This window comes from Tympanuchus pallidicinctus, unplaced genomic scaffold (genome assembly GCF_026119805.1).
Source record: "Tympanuchus pallidicinctus isolate F22 unplaced genomic scaffold, pur_lepc_1.0 scaffold11, whole genome shotgun sequence".
NCBI classification, from domain to species: Eukaryota; Metazoa; Chordata; class Aves; order Galliformes; family Phasianidae; genus Tympanuchus; species Tympanuchus pallidicinctus.
In genome coordinates this window covers 579,933-604,581 of record NW_026294627.1, presented here as the reverse complement: position 1 = coordinate 604,581, position 24,649 = coordinate 579,933, and the positions used below count along the sequence as shown (strand labels likewise).

At 39.6% G+C, this 24,649-nt stretch overlaps 1 protein-coding gene across 9 annotated transcripts in view; it reads right to left on the bottom strand.

Moving 5' to 3' along the window:
- Positions 1 to 24,649, bottom strand: part of EMSY (EMSY transcriptional repressor, BRCA2 interacting) — a 39,152-nt gene extending 14,503 nt beyond the window's left edge. For 7 of the 9 annotated variants that reach the window (XM_052671047.1, XM_052671050.1, XM_052671049.1 and 4 more), the window contains exons 1-10: positions 24,525 to 24,649; positions 23,551 to 23,653; positions 20,049 to 20,148; positions 19,386 to 19,460; positions 16,910 to 17,085; positions 12,212 to 12,471; positions 7,360 to 7,636; positions 4,797 to 5,111; positions 2,524 to 2,673; positions 771 to 944 (exon numbers count right to left, since the gene is read on the bottom strand). In XM_052671047.1, the coding sequence (XP_052527007.1) occupies positions 771 to 944; positions 2,524 to 2,673; positions 4,797 to 5,111; positions 7,360 to 7,636; positions 12,212 to 12,471; positions 16,910 to 17,085; positions 19,386 to 19,460; positions 20,049 to 20,148; positions 23,551 to 23,620 (1,597 nt within the window). In that variant the 5' untranslated portion in view covers positions 23,621 to 23,653; positions 24,525 to 24,649. Of the gene's footprint in view, positions 1 to 770; positions 945 to 2,523; positions 2,674 to 4,796; positions 5,112 to 7,359; positions 7,637 to 12,211; positions 12,472 to 16,909; positions 17,086 to 19,385; positions 19,461 to 20,048; positions 20,149 to 23,545; positions 23,654 to 24,524 lie in introns of those variants that run through there. The other 2 variants (XM_052671053.1, XM_052671056.1) reach the window with 2 other exon arrangements.

Below are 24,649 nucleotides of genomic sequence, written 5' to 3'. Positions count from 1 at the left end.
CCCACTAGTCATGCCTGCAGATGCCTCACTATATAGTTCAGATCAATAATTGTACTAATTCGGAAATAGGGAAGATTTGCTGAGACACAACCATTATTTTCTTAGCTTAGGAAGCCTCTAGCTGGCTGCTCCATTAGCAGAAAAGGAAAAGAACATGAAATAAAAAAGTATATATAAAAAGGCAGATATAGTTTTTAAACTTGTGTAATATCAGGACAAACTGGTATAATCCTCACCAAGATCAAGTAAGGGCTTCCCTGCATAGTCTGCTGCTCTGGAGAACAATAATATTCTCTTTTGTTTATGAACTCGTTAGTCTATCTAGAAATCTCCTTAAGAACCCATCATACCTGCAACAGGATAAAGAAGTTACCGTATTAGCCCTAAATAAGATTTTGCAGAAATTAGGATTAAAAAAAAATTGAGGCATGTCTACCAGACTACACTCCAGCATGGCTTTACCTCAGCCTCTGCTGTGCCTTTCAGTGCCAGGATCTGGCTGGTGGTACTCTGGGATTCTGCTAAGAACCAGCAGCATGAGCTGTTGAGTTACCTAGGTACAAAAGAATCCATACCTTCTACCTGCTATTTATATCTTCACTTCCAGCTACTTTTCTTCTGAGTTAACCCCTCCAATAAAAGCCCTATACAGTATTTAAGCATGCAATCCACAGAAAAGCCCTGAACAATCTGAGCAAATATGAACTTGCTTGTGAATTCAGTCCTAATATACTAAAAAAAAACCAAACAAAACCAACTCATATGCCTACCAGAAACAATATTACTGCTGATAATCTTGCCTCCCAGAGTAGCCAGTGATTTTGGTACTACTGTAATGATGCTACCACTCGTGGTTTTCACATAAGTTGCAGCCCCTGGAGTTCCAGCCATCCGAGCCCCTATAGAGGGGCTGACCGTCGGCCGTGTGTATGTTGCTTGAGTTCCTGTGTTAAAGAACAAAAGACAGAAACAGCAGAAGTTCTCTGTTAAAACATAATTCCCTATTATTTGTAAGGTGGGGGAAAAAAAATATATATATATATTAGAAGAAAAGCAGTACATTGTATTCAGAGAGACCCTGGACTGCAATTTATTGCAACTCCTTGTGAGGAGTTGCATAGGTATAGGTTGCATAGAAACTACCTATAGGTAGTTTCTAAACACACAAAGCAATATTCAAGTACATGCCATCTTTAAATCAGCATAAAGAGTTTTGTGAAATACTGCACTACATGCTCTATGACTGACACATTCTGACTCGTGTCCTTGTTACCAAAATTTTACTTTTCAATACGTGCACAGGTCCTACCTGAATTTTGCCATTTACTCTGCTAGACCCCCAAGAACTAGTTCTTTGATAAAACCATGAGAACTGATTCCTGTTCCTCCTGAAGGAGGCCTGAACTCCCATTTTGCCCAAGAGACAAATCATTTAAGAACATGAGTAATTACTTCCCTCAGAGATATATTTAGACCCAAGTGTAATTTACAGTGATAATACAATTGCACAGATTTAGTGTTTAGCTAAATCCTATTTTCCTCTACCTACTCAGAACAGAATGAGGTGAGAGTGCACAGAAGAACATGCTCAAAATAATAACAGGAGTCAATAGCTAGACTATGAACACAACTCCATTCTGCTTGTGCTGCTGCCAATAATTTGCTACAGACATTAATTGCTAAACATCATAGAGAAAACTAAATTGCTTTACCAAGAAAGCCATATGTTCAAATCTAAGAGAGCAGAACAAGGTTATACAAATTAAAAGAACTGCAAAACTGATAATTCTTTTTTATATGCTTGGAAACGTTTGTGTGAAGCAGGAGTTATAGGTTTTTGTTTCTTCTTGAGATATCAACTATCAGCATAAGCTAATAATCCCAGCTCACACTAAAAGTTCAGAAAACTGGGATAGAGCTCCTTTGCACATTTTCCTCATACAAGATTATAACTTGCACCATCTGCATTATTGCTGATCTTCCATGAATAAGAAAACACAAATACAATTAGATCTCCAGAAAAAAAAAAAAAAAAAATGGGATTTTAAAATTCAGTTTTTTGGCAAGACTATGAGCAAGATATCTGTCTTTTAAACACCATGTGTCTAAAACAGAAATGATGATGACCTACCTACTTGAGACACCTAAAAAAAAAAAAAGAAACACACTAATGTAAATTGTCTAATGTAAGGTGCTACAGAAGTGCAAAGTATCAGCGTATTGCAAAACAAAAAAAACAAAACCAAAACAACATATATATACATATAGAAATATATATATATATATATTTAAATCAACTCAATGAGGATGGAATTTTCATTGTTTTCTGCATTAATGCAAAGAGATCACAAGAGGAATGAAAGAGCTAAAATCCTTATCTAGCATAATGATCCAGGTCTGTGAATGTGATGTTGTGCTCACTGTTTACAAGAGAGAAGTGACCTTTTTCCCCCTAGCAAGCCATGTTTTGCTGCCTGCATGCCTGGGTTTACCCTCCCTTCCCTTCTCAAAATCATAACTTACCAGAGGGAGTAGTGACCAGTTTAGTTGTCATGACAGTCCCATTACTGCTAACCACCATAATAGGTGAATTGCTACTGCTGGGCAATGCCGCTGTAACTGGTTTGGGAAGGATTTTACTGAGCTGCACCTGTTGAGTGATTATTTTAACACCTAGGAAAGGAGAAAGGTTACTGTTAAAATACAGGCACGAAAAGTTACTTCCTGAAAATGCTTTCTCAGACTGAGCCCTAGTGGGCAGGTAGCCTCACAAGGCTTCTATTCTGAGCCCATTTATTCTTGATTGTGAAAATACTTTTCTTTTTTTGTTGGGCTGCTTTCTTTAATTGTTTGCTTATTGTTTTGTGGGTGATTTTTTTTTTTTTGGTTGGGTTTGGTTGTTATTATTATTTTTTTTATATTTCTTTGCAAATAAGATATTCATCATCTTTGCTTTCATGTGCCTGTTTCAATTCCTAGCGACTCCCACTGAGTCCCAGGATTACATTCTATCACTGATTTGTTTCATTGACTTTTAATCTTTTCAAGTTCACGACTCAAAAACTAGAACACATTTCCCAGGCCAACAGGTTACAACCAATACCAAATTGTTTCATGTACCGTTAAGCATCTAAATAGGAAGTAGTAATCCATAAATTTAATCTGTTAAGTTTTAATGTCTTAAACAGCCCAGTTGAATTCCATCCTTGTGAACACATGAAAAAGCTTCCTGCACAATCAGTTCAGCTGGGTGCAAGGAACTAATGTAACATTGGCTATAGAAGGTTGCTTTAAGTAAAGTATCATCTCTCCAGTTATTGGTTATCTTGACATTAAGAGGAACTGGGCTGAAACAAACTCTGAGTAGAAGTAGCAAGGATGGGGACACCTCATTATGGCAATGATTTTGCTCACTTTCACTCAGTTATCAAAGAAGAATGGGAGATGCGTGAGATTCACTTCTCAGTTGCAAACCAAAAGGTCACTGCTGTCTGCTCAAAAGTTATCCAGGCTGCACATTTCTCAGGTGGTCAAGTTCTGTGTTAAGATTCCACTGTGTTGGTTAAGTGCTACAAAACACCCAGCCTAAATTAATCCCACCCAAATGTAGGCATTTGTATTTGTACACAAGGGTTTGTAGGTGAGCAATTTTCAGGCCATGAAACATCCTCCAGAGATGTTTGCTTCTTCTGCATTGACTATAAGCACAGTACAGAGTATGTAAGCTCCAAATCAGGAAGGAAAAACTGAAGCCTTTGAATCATCCAGACACAACACTGGATAAAAAGCCAAGCCCTCAAGAAAATCAGCTCACATCTGCCAGAGAAAATAGGTTGAGAATCAAATGGCATTTCCAAAGAAATTTAAACTAAAAAGCACTCTGAGTCCAAAACCACAGTAAAAGGCACAGAGTGAAGCTCTTATTGATGAAGCACTGTTTTGTAATTGGAGGATGGAGGTGTCGTATTTGTCTTCATTACAGGGCATTTTTTCCTAGGTAGAGGTGGTGTAATCCAAGAAGTTTATTAAAGGACAGGGGTAGGTTTGTTTGTTTCTTCATTCCATTGCCTGTTTTAATTTTTTTTTTTTTTTAACTAAACAGTACAAACAAAATAATAATTTTACCAATCACATTATTAATATAAAACATGGATTTAAAAATACTTTGCACTTTTATAGCACTTTTTGTTTTAGAATTTGGTAACTTTGCAAGCATTACTTCTTACTTTACAGTAAAGTGAAGCCAAGGAAGAAAGATTATGCAACTTGCCCAAAGTCAACTGAACGAGTCAACATTACAAAAAGAATTAAGATCAATTCCCAGACTCAGATCTAATTGTATTTTTGCTGTGACAAGTACCTCAAAAATAGATCTCAATTTCTGGACCACAAAAAAGAATTGAAACAAGGATTAATTTTTTTTTTCCTCCAGTTGATACAGCTGAACAGCTCTTGGATCTTCAGAAAATCGGTGTCTTCGTGTTTCAACTAAGTTACTTTTCAAGATAATTACATACCTTTCAATGTCTAATGATAAAATACTTACTCTGCAGTAACTCTGCATATGGTCTGCAATACCTGAACCAAACAAGAATGGCAGAACCAAATTCTTCAATTATTGTTAGCTGACAACATAATATCATTCTTCTCTATTATTTAATTTTGAAATACTGTCCTTAAGCAGCTACGCCTTCGCAGCTCCTTCTCTATGTTTGGGATAGAATCTGGCCCCTACTTTCTTGAGATTTGGGAGTAGATCACAGTTGGCAATATAACTCAAGATTAACTCCAACTACCTGATTCCTGTTTGATCTGAATGGTGGGCTTGATGCCAGGTGGAAACTGAGATTGCTGGGGCTGCTGTTGAGCTACAGAAGACTGTGCCACCTGTTGTTGCTGTGGCTGCTGCTGTTGTTGCTGCTGTGGCTGCTGCTGCTGTTGCTGCTGCTGTGGCTGCTGCTGCTGGGCCTGTTGCATTTGGTGCAGTTGCTGCTTGGGGGACTGCTGATGCTGCTTGGGGAACTGTGCTAAGATCTGCGTTGGATTCCCAACCAAACCCTTTGGGGATGGAAGTCTGGTAGAGGCTACTTTGATCGCCGATGTGGATACACCTGCAAAAGAGTAGATGGTTTGGGATTTAACAGGGCAACGTGAAAGAAAAGTATGATTTCTTTATACATATACTCTTTCATTTAAACTGTCTTTACTACTGAAGAATGCCAATAAATACAGAATGGTTAAAAAAAAAACATAGTACTTGTGCCAGAAATGCCCTGGTCAGTGTCCAGGGAGCTTTATACAGGCTTTCAATGTGACAGTAGGATATCTTCAGGCAACTAACACGAAGACCACAATTCTAGCCTATTTCCTGCACCTTTTGTGGTACAAATAACTTCATGAATCTTTTCAAAGCCAGATCTTCAATCTTCAATAAAGCAAGATGTTTACAGTGAATAAAAATCAAGACTGCAACAAGCTAGAACGCAGGAATGACAAATGTCAAATCCATCATTATAAGGAAATATCCATTAGTGAACAAAAAATTATCTTACAAAAATGAATCAAGTAATGGTATGAGATTTAGAGAAGTATGGAACATACTTTTTTTCCTGATGAAAGGTTAAACAATCTTACAAGTAATAAAGTGGTGCAGTCAGATGAAAAAAATCTCCTGAATGCATAAGCATTTAGGTTATTTCCTTGCACAGCTGGCAGAGCTGTCAGAACATTTCCAGCAAATTTGGGCTTTACCTCAAATTCTGTACTGTACATCTGCAAGCCCCAAAAAAGAATCACAGAATGGCTTGGGTTGGAAGGGACCTCAAGGATCATGAAATCTCCAACTTCTCCACCACAGGCAGGGCCACCAACATTCCCATTTCATACCAGACCAGGCTGCCCAGGGCCCCATCCAACCTGGCCTTGAACACCTCCAAGGATGGACAGGGCATCCACAACCCCAGCACCTCACCACTCTCTCTATAATCCAACATCCAACCTCTGACATCCAACCTAAATCTTCCCTCCTTCAACTTCAAACCATTTCCCCTTGTCCTGCTGTTATCCACCTTTCAAAAAGAGTTGAGAAAGACAAAGTTCATGTCTTACATTGGCACTTTTCAATCAAGTCCGTGCTAAAGCAGAAGGCTTTAATCTCCTCTCTTACTTTTCCTCTACAGTTATAGGCAGCTATAACACTAACAGAGCAACCTAGAATTCTGACAATCTAAATAAGCAACCCTTTTCTCACTGCATGACCTATCAGCTTCTCCCTTTCTCGGTCAGTCGTTCTTGTTCACTGATTTCATTTCTCCATGGTGGGAACTATTATCAGTTTGCCACAACGTTTCATCAATGTTTTATCTTTCGTAATTACATTGAATCTTTAACCTGCATCAGTCACTTCTGAATTGTAGCTGCCACTTCCAAGATCAAATCCAATTAAAAATTCACGGTTCAATACGAAACGCTGCTGTAAGCTCCTGTGTGCTGTAGATTACTGACACACCTTAAGGATTTGATTAACGCATGCAATATGGACTGCAGAATACCTCCTGAGCCTTGATTTGGCTCAGCAACTTTTTGTGGACTGAAAAATGGAATGGAAAATACAGACCAAGAGAAAAGCTACACAACAATTGTCACTGTCAGGAACAGCAAGTGGTGGTCACTGAGGTCCCCTCAGTCACTCACACCTTCCCACCCAAAGAGACAGCCAACGGGCACAGAGTTGAATCAATCATGCTAGCAGGCATAGATGGAAAGAGAAACCAGCAACTCAGGTGTTTTAAATTCAGGCTCACTCAGATCTTAAGAATAAGGACCTGAAAGTCAATAAAATATGAAGATAAAATGTATAAGCCTTTTTTAGAATATTTTTATTCTAAAATACTTCATGAGTATTAAAATACTGAGTATGTCAAGCATAAGCTTAATTTACTCGGTGTGAACTTTCCATGTTTCTGTGAAGGCATTAAGAGAAGCAATCAACACGGTATTCAAATAATACTGGAAATACCCATTCTTTGTGAATCAGACAGAGCTCTCTGAAAACACTCATTCTGGGGCAATGTTTTAATGCCCAAAGAATTTTTTTTTTACCTCAGAACTAGAAGCTTTGCCACACTGCCTCATCAGATTCTCTTTAATAACTGAATTTACACATCAGTGGTTGAAGAACGAAAAGAGCTGTGTCCAGCAAGAATTCCTCTGTAGTACCTTGGATTAATTTCATCAGTGGAGTGTTTGTTTTTTAACAACTCCTCTTTCAAACTCAGCATATGTAAACATAAACCTCATCTCTATGCTGTTCTCAAAGCAATCAGCAAAAAAGCTCTTAAACATACGTTTTCATCATACCTTGTGCTACCGTTGACATGACCACAGATGGCGTTGATGATACCACAGCAGTCACAGCAATTGTACTTGCAGTACAGGAAGGAGTGGAACAGCTACTGCTGCTGGTGCTACTGCTGACCAGAGAGGACTGAGAAGCAGTGATAACCACCGGTTGTTTCTGAGTAGTTGAGGCGATGACTGATGTTGGAACAAGTTTTGTAACTGCTGCATAGTTGTGGGACTTGGAAAGGATGTTGGGTACAAAAGTTGAGCTTGGAGATGTGGTTACTATAATCACCTGAAAGGAGGGGAAAAAAAAAAAAAAAAAAGAAAGAAGAAATTCATGTGTTCTTTGCACTTACAAAAAGCATAAAACTTCAGTAACATATTGGTGTATGAGCATTTAGTTCTGGGATACACGTTTATCAAGAGCATTTAAAAGTGTGAATCATGTTTGCTGGCAATTAAAAATTTCCCTTAGTTGGAAAAGACAGTTATAAACATTTCCTTAGAAGGCTTTTGTTTTGTTTTTTAGAGATAATTCTATTTTAATTAGATAGCAATTGCTTGTTTGAAGGCAAACAGACAGGAGGAATTAAGAACTCAGTTCTGTTAACCAAGCCAGGAAGCCTGAAGCCCATTTTGAACAAAACAACAGGGAGTTCAAGTAAGTTTTAAACACCATTCTCTCTAATCTAGCACAAATATCAAGAAATGGCAATAAAGAGAATAAAGAAATGTCTTTTTCTCTTCAACAACTAACAGCTGCTGAGTCAGTAATGGGAAATTACTGGGAATAAATAGGAAAGTATCTTTGATCCACAAGGATGTAAGCAATCAATATTTCATCAGTGAAAAATCTGTTCTAGGTTCAGAAACAATTTGTTTCAATTAGAGTCCTCAGTAACAATAAATTCGTTGATATCTGCCTGAAAACCATTTGTCTGAAGACAATAAGCATTACTCCTAGTATGATCTTCACTTACAAGGCCATGCTCTGGTTTGACATTGACATACACAGAAAGAGGTCTGTCCTTATGCAACTGACCTAGAAAACTGCCCATCTCTTACGTTTTTAAGATGGGAACTACTTATGTAAGGAGGTTTGTGCTATTCTGTTTATTCCTACCTCCTTGCATTTACAAACACACCGTTTAAATAGAAACACACAGGACAGAAATACAACGCAGTTTGCCATGCAGGAACTTCAAGAAACGGTTTCAATAATCCAATCACCCCCACATCATTTATTACAAATCTATAAATTTAAAAACTTAGTCATGATTTCACAGAACAAAATCAAATAGAAAAGAGGTACATAAGGAGGAAATCAAATCTTGGCAAGAATAATTTGAAGGTTTTATACTACTTCCCAACGCTACTGATATCTTGCTCTGAATTGATGGAATGGATGGAATCAAGACAGCAAATTCCACCACTGTGGTTGCCTCTGCCTCTCCTTTCTCCCCACTACTTTTATGATCCCTGCTACTTAACTGAGTTTTTAAACATTTTGACATGAGGAAAAACAAAACTTTACTACCTCCACCAATGACAGCACATTTACCACACCTCACCATCACCCAAAGGATAAATTTTCCATACCCACTACTTCACCTCCTCATTTCTTACTCCAGGAAGAATGTTTTTGCTGTGCCACCCTTATTTTCGCTTTCTGTCTAACCGCAATTTAATCAAAACACTCTTCTGAAATTGCTCCTGGGCTGTGGCCAAATACACATGCTGAACACTGCATAAGCTCAATTTTGGTACTAATCTTGCATGTGGAAAAGACCCTAAGGTGTGATCAGAGTTTAATTTTGTTTCTTCAATAGTCAGATGGCACTAGAAATAATAGTTTCTGAATATTAGGGCCAGCTCCATTCCATACAGGATAACTAATTTAGGAGCACCACGACAAGCTGCAGGTTATGAAGGAAGATTATTCATATTAATCTTCCTAAGTAATTCCTAGTGCAACAGGGCATTAAACATCTCAGCTAAGTATGAACATGCAGGATGCATCTGGATATAATCACAACTCCTGAACAGTGTTGTTCTTCAATCAAAGCAAGAGATAAAACCATCAGTTAGAGGTTATTACATAATATGACTTTGTTTAATCATGCAAGGGGAAAAGTCTTGTCACGTATTATAGCTCAAAATCAACTGCTGTCCTGTGACTAAGCAGATTTGGATCTCTATGTTCTGCTGTGTTAATTCTGGGAGAAGAAATGCAATGAGGATTAGTGATCTTCCCGTATGAAATATAACAAGCAGAATCTTCTGATCTAAAAAAAAAAAATTTCAAATTCTGAAACTTAAATCACAACTATTATGTCTTTGAAATATTATATTTTAACATGTCCAAACATTCAATGGCATGGAGATGTGCCAGGGAAGGATCAGGCTGAGTGTGGGGAAAAAGTTCTGCACCAGAGGGTGGTAGGCATGGAACAGGCTGCCCAGGACAGTGGCCATGGCCTCGAGCTGCCAGAGCTCAGGGACACAGGATTTGGGTTTTGGGTGGAGCGAGGAGCTGGACTCAGTGATCCTCAGTCTCTTCTAACTCAGGATATCCTGTGATTACATGTTAACTTGTCACCAGAACTGCATATCTTTCCACAGCAGAAAGACTGACTAGTGACCAAGAGCAAGTTGCTTTTTTTTTTTTTTTTTTTTGCTTTTGTTATAGTAAGATATAAATTCCTTACATTTACTGTATTTAGTCCTATCAGTCCTATTTTGAGAAACATCAAAACCCAGCTCCTGAAGAAATAAATGAACCAAACCACCAGAAGCTGAAGCTAGATTCCTTCTATGTCCTACACAGAGGATTTTATTTACAGGAAGAGAAGCCAGAAATTGGAGCTGTGACATTATTATTTGTTACGGCAAGTCTTTCTCCAACCCACTGAGATGTCAAAACAATTCTGAAAACTGGCGTGTAGAAACTAAAAATTTCATTCATACCCAACAACTTCACTCATAACCAGCTGCACTTGTTTAAAATGGTGCAGTTCCAATTTGAGTCTAACAAGTCTGTCATTTAATTTAAAACTGCACAGTGGGATTTCTCCCACCAAATTTATCCAGTGATGTATCTTAGTATACCTAAATCCAACGAAAGAGGGCAGTGTGACAAGCTCAGACACAAACACTACTATGATGAAACAAATGATTTTCCCATAGCTGCAGACTAGCAAGAGTCACAATGTGCAAACTAAGACCTAAAATTTCCAAATCTGAATGAAGCAAAAGCACATCTGCAGAAAAGATTCTGCTGACAGTCCTTTCTCTTCCTTTTGCAGGTTTAGTACACTCCAGTTTTAACTACCAAGCATATGTAACACCATGGGCAGTTAGGGCGAAGAAAAATCTTCCTGCACAAAAGGTGAGCCTAAAAAGAACAGCAGGCTAGGTAGGTTAGTCAGGCTCTAAACTAGTTTTGTGTTTGCTGCAGTGAATGCAGGATGTTCTGTTTAGTGATGTATGCTCACTCACAGATTTCTATGCATGTCTTTCCGAGGTGAAGACTGATTAAGAACACTGTCAAAGAACAGTAAATCAAATGAAAACAAAGACCTTGGAAATGGAAAAAGGCCAGAAAGCAAGTTCTTTATTGCATGTTACTTCAGTTATATTGTCTTTGTTATTAAAGTTTCCAAACCCAGGACATGGGAACTCTGCTAACCCAGAGTAATAAAACAATTAACAAGACTATCCCATGTGAAGGTTTGAGTTCAAGTGTCAAACTCTCATAGTCGGAAAAAAACAAATGCTTGTCAGCAGCCAGCCTACAACCAGCCTGTCAGTATCAAGGCCAAATTCTTTTTTCTTTTTGCCTCTCTCACAAGTCTGCCTTAATTAATAACTGCGCCAAGAGTTAACTTGGTCTGAAGCATTAATCTTCTTTAAACCTTAAGGACAAAAAAGCAGACAGATCTGAAATGCACTGTTAAGCATGGGAAAGTAGTCATGCAGTAGAACAGCCACATAAAATCTGAGTCCAATAAAAAGTTTCAAAATGGGTAAGCCTCCACATGCTGCATTCTCACAGAACCCGGGCATACTCAGCTGAGATGATGAAACTGATCTGATCACCAAAATGCTGTTCATGTAGAATGAGAAACTGCACGCTAGAACTAAAAGGAAAACAAAGCCCTCCCCAGTCTTCCATCAGCTCCAGTGGCAAGCCTTAGGGACCCCCGAATTGTAGTCTCTAGACAAAAGGCATGCCAAGGGAAAGTCCATGCCACCTCTCCTGGAAATCTACTACTGCAAAGAATAATTATAAGTAAGGAAAATAGAAATAAGAAAGATTACCTTTGACCAATAGTTGTTACCATCTGAAGGCTGTTCAGTGGCCTATGTGATCCAGTTCTCAGTGGATCAGTGTCCATATCACAAAACCCAACACCACAAATGGTACTAACTGGCAACCTTGTTGGCAGTCTCACCAGAGAGGCCAAGAATTGAATGAGCATGGAGACTGAATCCCCTCTCATCCCTAGAAGTGGTCCCTTCAGGTCAGGGTTGAGGCACATTGGTGGGGCAGTCTGGGGGAAGCTTGCACTCCCGCTGCCTGTGCTGTACCTGTTCTGTGGATAAAAAGAGGGCTTCAGTCTCCACAGCCGTCAATCCAGGTCCTTTCACACACAGGTGAACTAAATTCATACACGAGTTTGGTTTTCTCTTTGTTTTAAAGAGGGATTACCTTATCCCAAGCATAATCCTTAAAAAAAAAAAAAACAAAAAAACAAAAAAAACAACCAAACAGCTAGACAGTTCACAGAAAGGAAGAGTCAAACATCACATCTTATTCACTGATAAAACCAAAATAAAGTAACATTTGGCAGCTTCCCCCACATACCTTCTGTGTTGTTGTGTTTGTTGTCTGTGTTGAGGGCTTAGTGAAGGTTATTTTCACTGGCGACATGTGTGGCGGTAAGGAGTTGGCAATGCTCTGCATTATATTACTCATCTTGGGGCTGCCACTTACAGGCACTGTGATAGTTTTAGTGACAGGAGTCACTGCCTTCGGGACTTCTTTCAGGAGAACAGGGGAAGAACTGGAAGAATTAGTTCGCCGTCTTTTGCGGGGCTTTTCATCATCATCTGAGCAGCTGACACCTGGAAGAGAAGTGCTTTTCTAAATTTATGTTTTCCCCTACTTGTGGCTCTCAGTGCTTTCCGGAACACTTCAAACTTACTGAGTCTTGCACACATTTCCAAATAAAAGAAAAAGAAACAGAGAATAAATTATATCTTATGGTCACAACCGATCCACAACACATCATAGATGTGTTATGTCCTTAATGAAGGCCACGCTTACAGTGCCAGAAAACAAAGAAACATAACCCCCAAAACCTTGCTTGGCTGCTTCACTCCATTTAAAAGACAGAAAGAATGCAGAGCCAGTGCTGGAGTTTCATTCTATCTCTAGAAGTTAGTCCAATGTGACTGCACATACACGGGAGTTAGGATAGCATCAGTTTAAATCTTCATACTACACTGCTGTTGTTGGTTGTTTACTGGAAAGCTGAAGTTTATCCTCCTGTAGTCTTTCCTGATTTCAACCTCTGCACATTCTTTTTGTTACAACATGCTTTTTGTTACATTACCTTTCTCCTTTTCACATCAACATAGCATCTCATGTTCCACTTTCATTCATTTCATACTTAAACCTCACTTTGCAAGTTTAGTCTGGTGCATTTTGTGCAATAGCAAGGCATCACCTTGCATGCAATTAGAGAAAACAAGTCTAGCCTCAAAGAATTTCATTCATCCCCACAACTGCCGACTGCACAAGTAGAAACAAATTACTGCAACATTCAACCGAGCAAGAAATATTTCATTCTACAGCATGATCAAGGGACCATAAATACATATGAAACTTTCCTAAGCAGGCAAAAGGTGCATAAACTGATATGCATTGCAGAAAGACACAGTTTAACTACCTCGTAAATTCTTAGTTACTAGGTAACGTGCATGTTTACCAAAATAGCCAGGGATAAACAAATTCAGTAAAAATATACACAGGGAGGACTTGATGCTCCTCTACAGAATAAGATTGAAGATCTTGTATTATATGCCTGTGGCTTACAGACAGCAAACAGTGCCATAGCAAAAAGCATTCTCGCTGGTAACACAAAGAAACATGGTTAACAGACAATCTCTAATTAGGGTCAGGATCTAACTACACTCAATCTAACAACTAAACATTCAGGCATTCAAAAAGTAAAGATGCAGGAATGAACATGGACAAGTGGCATAGCAAATGGTGTCCAAAAGATGGCATTCTGTATTAGCCCATAACCAATTCATTGGCAGGTACACATCAGAGTCACTCAGAAGGCTGATGGTTGCCCCCACACACAGATGGGAAACTGACCAAGAGAAAAGCTTGCAGCTTCAAAGATTAGTCTTAGCACACTGAAACACCATGATTAAGCACAGATCTACAAGTCAAGGCTCAAAACAATTTCCTTTATGGACTGGAACAAGCCTAAAGGTGAACCCCATCCCTAGAATACCATGAATATCTTTTAGCAACAGGCTCTAAGTACTACACAAAGTACACTTCGTAAACTTGCAATGAATGCAAAGTCATCGATCACACTGAAAGTGGGCAGGAGTTTCAGAAGGAGATGAGAGAAGTATTCATCTCAATTAAAAAATAACACACGCAGCCTGCACGTTAGGATACAGTTGTTACCTTTGTGCATTACAAAGAAACACTGGAGATAAAAATGTATTTTCATCCACCCTCTTCCACAGAACAATAACAAAAGACTAAACAGATTGAACCAGCTGAATATTATCTCCTCTTCTTATGTACAGCTCATTTCATTTCTCATTTTCACTGCTGGGGTTTTGTAAGAATGTTATTCCTGTAATTTCATGCTAGAAGCTGTACTTCTGCCAAGTGCTCCAGAAGCACTTAACTCAGAAGTAATGCAATTCGACTGTAACTCACACATGACAAGCAAGGCAGCAGAGAACAGAGGAGTTAATGGCTCAATCAGGCTGTGACTTGGGTGAGGTCACAACAGATCGGCGACAAAAGCAGGACTATAACTCAGCCCGTCCAAGTTTACTCTTATTCAAGTTTGTTAAAACTGCTGTGACTGATGCAACACATTCTGAAAGATGGACAATTCTTTTAAAAGACAGAACAAAATAAAGCAAGTGGCAAGGGAGGAAAAAAAAACAACTAAGAATGGTTGGAATAAAACTGAGAACCTATCATCTCTCTATTGTGCGTCTAGACTGGTTTTATACTCATTAAGTCTAAACTAAATTTTTAAGAGGTTAAAAACATTTTCCCCTTCAATCGTTAAACTAAAACTGAGTGATGAGCACAATGAATCAGAAAAATTGAAAAAAAACCTTAACGGGTTTTGTAGGTTGATACAATCAATACAGATGATTGTTTGCAGGTAGCATTGCAGTCATGTACAGTTTGTTGCTTTTGGCTAGCAGATGTTACACAAACACGTACACACTGCATTAAGATCAATTTTCAAAATGTTAGTTATCCATAACAACAATACAAATAGCAAACAGCACTTCTGAACTACTTCTTTATTAATCTCGATTTGTCATCAGCCTTTTAATAGTCATCAAAATTCAAATAAAATCAGAATAAAGCACTTTCAATTTCACATAAAAACCAGCTCAGATGATTTGGACGTATTTATGAGGACTTACTCTGCTTTTGGAACTAGCTCATTTATTAAACAAGAACAAAAAAAACCCACCAAAACAACATGAAGAATGACTGCTTCTATTCATCATGTGCTGCATTTCCAATCTAAACACATGAAGATGGATATTTGTTGAGGTCTCATATCCAATCGGATTTCCCAAGTTGCTTAGGTACACACGCTTCACAAAAAATTTGCTACCAAATGAACCACAGAATTACTAGATGTAGTAAACACTGTAATTTGTTCAACCATTGAGTTACAACTTAGAAATCTTTGCATTCTCTCAAGCTGCTACTATTTGAACATAGTATGCCAAAAGCCACATTCTTAAGCAATGCAAGGCTAGTTTAGAGCAAGTGGGGACAAGCACAACGGCTCTCTAACTGAAATCATAGAATCACAGAATGGTTTGGGTTGGAAAAGACCTTTAAGATCATGCAGCTCCAACCCACTAGCAGAGACACCTCTCACTAGATCAGGTTGCTCACAGCCCTGTCCTGCCTGGTTTTGAAATAAGGGCACAAAAATATTTCCAAAATAATGCATAGATCAGCTGTGGAAGTGAGAAAGAGAGATCTTCCTAACTCAAATAAGAGACTATTTGCAATACTTAAGCAGGACAAGGAAGAGGGAAGTCCTCTGCCGAAGCAACCTGCAGGGCCACCTTAAAGATAACTGCTGAATAAGCTGGATTAGAAATCCACTGATATAAAGCAATGCCTATACTTCACTTTCAGAATATTTTACAGTCTTGTTGTTACTGCTCCCTGCAGTAATTACCTTGGAAAAGGGAAGCAATATGCTCATTCTTTAGACTAAACTAAGGCATAAAGGCATTAAATGACTTGCCCAAGGCTAGAGTGTCTATTTCAGTCCACACTTCAGCCACAAGATAGGCCTTTTTTTTGCCTTTTGTTAATCAGTTACTATTATCACTTACTTTTGACATAAACAGTATTTCCACTAGGCAAGAATATATTGGAAACTGATCAGGTGGGTCTAAGGGACTTCACTGTTGCTACATTGCAACTTGGAACAAGGGTAGATGTTGAGTTTGAAGAGGTACTTGTGCAGGAATAGCAAACCACCACTGAAGAGGAGAAAAGACACCTTCCATATAAGTGAAGCACAGAAATCTATTATTCTATCACTATCTCAGCAACTGAAATGCAAGCTAAAGACTTATTGTGGGGCATATACTTGCTTCTGCAATCCTGTTATTGTTGAATACTCACAAGTTTGATTTCAGCATGGCCATGGAATGAACTGCCTTCAGAGGAGAAATCTAAGCTCCCCTCCTCCCATACCCAGAAACTTGTGCTGCCATTTCTAGGGTTTGTCTTTTCATCCTCCTTTACAATAATCAGATGTTTCACATTACAGTTCGTTCATTTATCTTTAATTTTAGTGTTCATTCAGTATAATGATCTCTTTCATTTCTGTAAATTTTTATCTAGATAGGTAACTGACAGAAGACAGTTTCTGCCTCCCCTCAAACGTACATCACTTGAAGAAATTAAAACATTCCTTGAGCAATGAGCAAATATTTTTGGTAATGGCTATTTTCAACTTTACTTTCAAGTCACAAAACAATGCTCCAACAGTTCTCAGAAAACCAGAAAAAAAAAAAGCCTCTTTGAAGAAGTGCTACACATCCTGTAGTTGTATGAAGCATAACCGAAGGTCATCCAGCCAAGTTACACAGAATATGTGATAGCACTGTTTAAAAGAAAAGTAGAAATCAATCTTATAACTTGGTACATTTTCAAAAAAGAAAGATTTGGATTTTTAAGGCAGCTAGCACTAAGAAAACAATTTAAACCATGAATAGCTTGTGTAGAACCTCAGCATTCTCTCACCTTCCTTGTTTCCAGTTTCTGCAGGGACTGGAAGAGATGCGTTGTGCTGAACAGCTGCGTTGGCAACTGCATTAGCTGTAACAGTGAAAGCTGTTTGTGGAACAAGCCGTGGCATCAGCGGCACCAGCCGACGACCTTCTATAGACCATTCCGAAGAGCTGTTTGGCCCAGACATACTAAACAGAAAGGAAAACCTTTTAACTTCTCTGCTGACTTTCCTACACACTCAGCATTCTTACTTAAGTTCCTCTTTTCAACAGTGAAAGTTTAAAAGGCTGTTTCTAAAGACACACTAGAGAAATACCTCCAGTCTTCTTCCTTTCATGACAGCCCTTACATTTTTCCCAGCTGATGCAGAAATGCTCCCATAACATATCTAAGAGTTGCTGCTTCTTTTAATGTGATGTTTTACAAAGCCCTTACAGGGCTGTGGATGTCATGTTCAACTCCCCCATATTAGATTATCTACTACTCAGGTAGAGTTAGTTTACCCTCCATTTCTGGATGACAAAAATACCTAGAGATCACATTGATTTCATGAAAGATTACCAAAACTGATTATCTTGCAAGAGAAAAATCTCAGCTTCTAATGCAACTCTTGTTTTACCTCAGCAGAAATTTCTCAGACTGACTGAAGCAGTCCCAAAAAAAGTAATAGCACATGAAAAGATTCAAGCACATCTTTCTCTACAGAATCCAGCCTGCTCCTCCCTGATCTGCTATAGGGAGCCTGCTTTGCAGGGGGCTTGGACTCAATAATCTCTAAAGGTCCCTTTCAACCCCTACAATCCTGTGATTCCTCTCATTTTCTCTCAACCTTAGTACTTACACACAAACCAGAATGCTTCAAAAAATGCTTGCCTAGATAGAAAGCTGTTCCTGCTTATAACTGTTTTACAGCACTCATTTGAGAAATCAGTAAAATCAGAATGACAAATTATTTTTCAATGCTGTTATGTTGTTCTTAAACAAACCAACCCATTTAATGTATTAATATATTCCGAAAAACAACTTCCCACATGAACTACTGCAAGCAAGTTGCAGCAAAAGCTACAACAAATTAGTTCATAAAATGCAGAGGATCTGCTCTGCTGTTAAATCTTGATATGCTTCAGCATTCTTCATACATATTCACATAAGTACAAGCAGAGCTGCACCAACTGAGGTAAAAACACATTTTTAAAATCAAATATAAGACTACAAATGTTGCGCAAAGCAAAGCTAGCAAAGTCTGCTTTCCTAATGAGTTAGATTATTTAAGTCAAATACTACATTACCAACCATCACTTACAAAGAATTTACCAGAGGGAAAAAAATAAAGAGATGCAGCACTTTACAGTTGCACCTTGCCTGGATTATAATATCTCGTCCGTTTGAAGTTCGCTACTTCGGGACAAACTGTACTCTTGCTCTGGAAAATGCTAAAAACAGAACTACTGCTTAAAAAGGATACTTAATTCAAGGAAATAAGCCAGACTTGACAATACAATGCTTATTTTTCTTTTATTATCTGTTCTCTTTCTCTAAAGAAGTGCAAAGAAGTCCGTGGGTTTTTGTTTGGTAAACAGCACATTTCTAATTCTTTAAACATGAGCATTAAACCACTAAAATGTTAAATATCCTGCAGCACTAGCACAGTATGCTAATCTTGGCAAGTCCATGTTCAGACAATTGCTAACTCCAAGAAGCTTGTTAGTTGCACGATTTCCATTCTCTTTTCCTCATTATAACACCTAAGTTACATGAGGCAAACTAAAAATCAGTGGTTATAACACAAAAGAAAATAGGGAATCATCACAGTCCACCCCTCTTTCAGCACACTTCTTAAGACTATTAACTACCAGAGACACGTAAGCGCTTGTCCTCTTGCTCCTCTCCACCTCTCAAAGTCACATGGAGCCTGGGAAAGCAAATGCAAGGAGAAACCAGCCCAACTGATGCCAGCATAGCAGCTGCATCAAGCAGGGAACAGTGGACACTGATGTCATCAGACAGCTTGCTGCAGTTCTTTTTTTTCCACCTCGCTGCTGATGCATTGTTTTCCACTAGTGTCTCTCATCTCTTTCCTTCCTTTTGTCTTTCTGGTTGGACAAGTATCTCTTAATACGACCTTCACAAATGCATTTAAACACAATTCAACTCAGAAACAATTATAAAACAAAGATGAAAAACTGTGCAAGCTGTTCATCGTTTACATTTTATCTCTTTTCTCTATTTTGTTTCTTCTGGTCTATTTTACAGAAAGCTCCTCTTGACTCTTCCCTATGTTGTACCATATTGTGAGCAGGATGCCCTGAGATCCAAAAGGTTAAAACCGTTCTGGCACCCTGACCTAAATCTGATACGGTAATTCTTTCAGTCAAACACTGCTCTTTAAATCACCATCAATCTTGAAAGTTCTATCGTTCAGTTAAGGCATAATGGATTTTCCAAAAGGCACCTTTGGAAATCGTGGAGGAAATGACCTATAACTTACTTGTGTGCAATAGTCGTTAGCCGTTCATCATTTACTGCTCTTCGAACTTCAGCACGATGTCTCTCTGTTGAAATACTATTAAAAAAAATACCAATATATTTTAGTCAAAGGGAGACATGACCATTTATCTACAATTTTCAGCTAAAACGAAACTTATGAATAATCCACTCAGGAGACAAAGGGGGACAGGTATTTAGGTTTCAGAGATTGTCACTTAATTTTTGCTATCACAGTGAGAAAGTATGAACATATCATTGCACAACAAGTGCTACTGAAGAATAAGGAGAACATTACTGTTCACTGGGTACCGCTGCAAAACAGCTGATTTCCAAATCAAAGATGGAAATATCAAAGTAGAAAAACTTACACAGAACATACAGCGTTCTTCTTTGCTGTAATGTGGTCCCTAAGACCTCAAAATCCTACTCTGACAGAACTTGGAACTAGCAAGCATTCATGAGATAGCTGCAATCACTAGATAACTCAAAAGCCACCAGCAAAACAGTAAATCTTCACCCACAGGAACTCAAAACAAACCAGAATCAAGCGCCCATAAGATGGAGAATCAAGATTTGTTTTACAATGGTTAGTGATAGAAAAAACATGTTAGGTTCTTAAAAGAAAAAAGGCCACCAGCTCTTAGTTTATAAAGGTCAGGGTTACCTAAGCACTTTAGAGAGTTCTCCAAGAAGATCCTTCTTCTCTTTCGTAAGATCTCCCTGTGCACGTAAGGCACTGATGACACCTGCATATGCCTCCAGTTCTGAGGAATTAGAGCAAACAGTAGTTCTATTTAATGCTCACAGCAAAAGGAAAAAATGTTATTTTCAGTATTACTGACAGTACTCTATTAATTTCCAAAATCATTACAAGGAATGTGTCTTTCAATTATTTAGCGCTTTTCAGGAGAGATTGATGGTTTAGAACTCTCTCAGTCAATTATTCTGCAGCCTACAGCTTTTCTATGAAACAACTGTATCATCACAGAGGATTATCTAGTTGTATAAACCCAAGCACTCCCCGAGCTGACAGTTCAACATAGAAACCTTGAAAAATGAGTCCAGCAATTTGAGTAGTAGCTTAGAACTCTCTAGAAGCAGAAGAAAATATTTAATACGTATCACTATTAAAAGTTGCAAGGCTTGGAGAAGAAATACTGTCAAAAGAGTAATGGACTTGTTTTCCTAACACTGCTCTTTAATTAGCATGGAGAGCATGAGCTCCATTTTGTTAAACACGATCATCATTATCTTTTCATGCCCATTCACCTGATATGTACAACTGCTCGGATCTGAAAACAATGCACTGCAGTGAATTAAAGCCATACAGTACACCAAACAATCCAGCCAGTCTTAAAAGTAGGGCCACCAAGAAGATTAGCATGCAAAAATGTAACTCTGATGTAACATAAACATGTAATAGCAGGTGACTCATAAGAACACCATCAGTGCTTTCAAAATAACATAATAGCTAAAGGCTACTGAAATACTGGATGCTGTCCTACTAAACAGGGTAAAAAATACCTAATGCATGTACAGTTGGAGTCTGCTAGCTTGCTATTCTAAGCACAGCACTACGTGTTAAAGAAAACATTACTAAGGGCCATGCTTTGAACCAGCAATACCAATTATTTTGCTATTTCTGCAGATTACTTTCATTCAGAGCTCCATTTCAACAACCAGTTATCCCACCCCCACAACAGATCCCAGTTAGTCAGAAGCATAAATAAAAGGGGCAGGCCAAAACTTAACAAGAGCCCCAAAACACATCTGAATTTTCCTGCAATTAAAGAAGACTGATGCTGCTCAGACTGGGATTCCAAAAAGCCAATTAACAAATCAAATCAAGGAGTTGTGCTGAAAAGAAGCCCTGCTCTGCTGCCCTGATTAAGTAGGAAAGACACAAAGCAGAGTCGCCTTGGTTAACTCCACAGCCTGCACAGGGATGCCGGGAGACCTACAGAAGTATTTGCAGCTTCGGTTATAAAACATTTGCTAATTAATGCAATGGTGATTATTAATATCAACATTTATTTAGACAACCATGTTACAATATTTAAGATACTAATTATTTTCCTCTGTTAATACCATAAAATAATCCTCAGATACAATTGTATAATGACTTAGCAAAGAGATTCTTCTTTTCATTTTCAATACAGATGCTCTATACTAAGACTAACAAATGCACACTCTGGCTTTTTGAGAGTTAGAAAAGATTACGTAGAAGCTGTAACTAGCTTCCTCACCTTCCTGTCTACACAGCATTACTAACTGACGTGCTCTCTTTTCAAGCTGAAACCACCAAGCAAGTCAATAAATGCTTCAAAAGCCGGGTTTCACAAATAAATGCCGTTATTTCAAGTGCAAGGTGATTCAGTTACAAGCCACGAAGGCTGCAGGGCAACACAAGGCATTGTACACCTCAGGATACATTTCAGCTTTCCCTGCACCACTGTATTTTGCCTTGAATGAGCAACCACATGAGATGTTGGGCTGAGAGCTTAACTGATTTGCTTCGTGGCTGGCAGACTAGCTGTGCCCCTTCTCCCTCCAGCCTTCTGGTGTGTCTGTATAAATGGAGAGCTCCTCCACTCTAGAAGAGACACGGCAGCTACAAGCTCTTATCTCTGTTATGCTGGCAGGGCCCTCTGGCGGGGACACAGCTCATGCCAGCCAAAAAGATTTTTATTTCTTCTGTTTTTTTCCTGTCGGCCTAGGTTATGTCACTGGAGGAGGTGTAGCTGCAGTTCTGTTTGGCTCAGCTACACCAGCAGGGTTCTGCCAGCACACCGCCGTCGGCTGGAAGTTTTTTTTTCCACCCTTCCAGCCAGCAAGAGCTATGTTAGCATAATTTAGTAGCAGAGATCCGGTCCATATTTTTTGGCATTCTGCACTTTCTCCTAGTTTTGTGCCCCTTGAGACTCTCTTCACACCTAGAGCTATCACTTTAATGGATGCACGGCTTCGTTTTGATGCTGTGTGCAACAACTGCGTCACCACTCCAACAGAATGCAAATCCCAGATTGTCAAGAAGCAAAGTGAAAAAAAGAGCAAGGTAAAACAAATTCACATCTCTCAGAAAACAGTGGCGATGGCTTCACAGCACATGAGAACGTTCACATAACTAAGGAATACAACACACAGTCTTTTAGCTTTCAAAATGTGAACAAGAAAAGCTGAGTGATTAACATGACTGTCACAGGAAGTTTGTGGCAGGCTCAGCTTTCCTCCTGACATCAGCTCCTAGAAAAAGCTCCTCAGAGGACAGCCTGAAAAGAAATCTACTTCTCTTTTCCTCTAATGCTATGCATCATTTAATTCAGAAAAAGCCCTTAACTTAAAACAAAACAAGTTTCTTAGGAACACAAGAACCACAGCATAGGATCAGATGAAAGGATTCTCTCTCTCCTATGGTAGCCAAAAGCTTGCATGAGAGGAAAGAATAAATATTTTTACTAGCTTCCAAAACACAATAGGATGTCTCCTTACACACCTGCAATTACAGAGCACGAAAAAATCTCAATACGCACACATTTGTTGGGCAAGGTACACAGACATTAAGCTAGAATTGAAACAAAAAGCTCCTGCTGTAAAGTTAGGACTTTCCACATCTCTCTGACAACTCACGTAAGTAAGGCAGAAAGTTACAAGATATCATAGATTATTTTTTGTTACGTTTCAAGACTGTGCAGTGCTAGAAGTAGAACTCCATGATTCTCACAGATCCCTTCCAGCTTGGTATATTCTATGAATCTGTAAGTCTTTACTACAGAAACACCACCGTATCCATCAAATCAAAATTCTATGCATTTTTGGTACAAATAGGTGCCTTAGCACAGAACTGAAGAACAAATTAAGATTCTCTTCTTGCCCAGATATATCACACATTCATAGCCATAAACACTGTCACATCAAAGCAAAGATGGACAAGGATATCTATGAGAGATTTAATCAAACGAAAACAATTCTGTTCTACCTCTATTGCTCAGGCAGAGCATCTGCCCAACATCATTTTAAGCCACAGCTGTCAGCCTAATGACACACGGAAGAAGCAGGAAATCACTTGTAAGTTGCCTGTAGACGCAATAAAGTATTTCGTGGAAGCAGCAGGCAGGCAAGTCTTAAAAGGGCAAACATACAGACCCACAAATTGCATCTTACTGTACCCAGTTTGCGAAGGATCCTCTTGCACTCATCTCTGCTGAGATCCAGAAGCGTTGGCCACACCACAGGCATCTTCTCCCTATGCTCCCGCAGAGCTCAGCCTCCCTGCAAAGGAACGCAGACGCAGTAAGCGTGAGCCCACCGTCTATCCACATCCCAATGCAAAGTCCCCAGGCTGCTCTCAACACCACATTCCCTCTCATCCATGCCCCAACCTAATGGCATGCGTTACCATGCAGGAATTCAGCAGTTTCACAAAGGCGTGGGGCTTCCTATGTTCTCTCCCACCAGTCAAAGCCTTTCTCCTGAGTTTCCTACCTCCTGCCCCAGCCTTTTCTTTTTCATGCTGAAACACTCTCCGAATAGATGCTAGATGCTCGAGTCTCCTCCTTCTCTTTATGCACAGAGCACCTATTATAAGAACTCTTCCAGCAATCCACACGGCCCCCCCCACACAACGCATTTAGCACCGATCTATAACAGAACGGCAGCAAAACAAAAAATAACGCAGAAATCTGCTTTCCGCGTCCCCTAAAATAAAAAGAATAAAGTAAAAATTAAAAAAAAAAAAATTCAAATATGGGGAAAAAGCCTTTCGAGGAGAAGATCTGGGGGATGGGAGGGGAGGGAGGGAGCATCTCCCCCGAGGAGGAGAAGGAAGAAGGGCCTGAGGGGAGCACAGGGAACAAAAGCCCCGGCCCCATCCCCAGGCTCGGAGCTTCCCGGGAGGGAGCCTTCAGGCTACAGCCACCCGGGGCTCACGCCCGCCCTTCGCGGGGTTCCTCCGGTACCTCAAGCGAGGGAGAAAGGCCCTGAAGGCAGAAGGGAGGTGAAGGCCGCGCAGACAGGGAGCAGGCGCCGGGCCCGTGAGGGGGCGGCGGGTCCCCGGCGCCCCGGGGAAGGAGAGCAGCCCCGTTCCTCATAGGGAAGAGCCTCGGAGAAGGCAGGGAGGTGCTGCTTTGGGAGCGAGACTCACCTGGCCGGCCGTGCCCGGCACATCGAAAGACTCCTCGGCAACTCAACCCCTCCTCCCCCCGCGGTGCCGCTCTCGGGTTTGTTTGGCGGCGGTGGCGGCAGCGCTTCCCCGGCCAAGATGGCGGC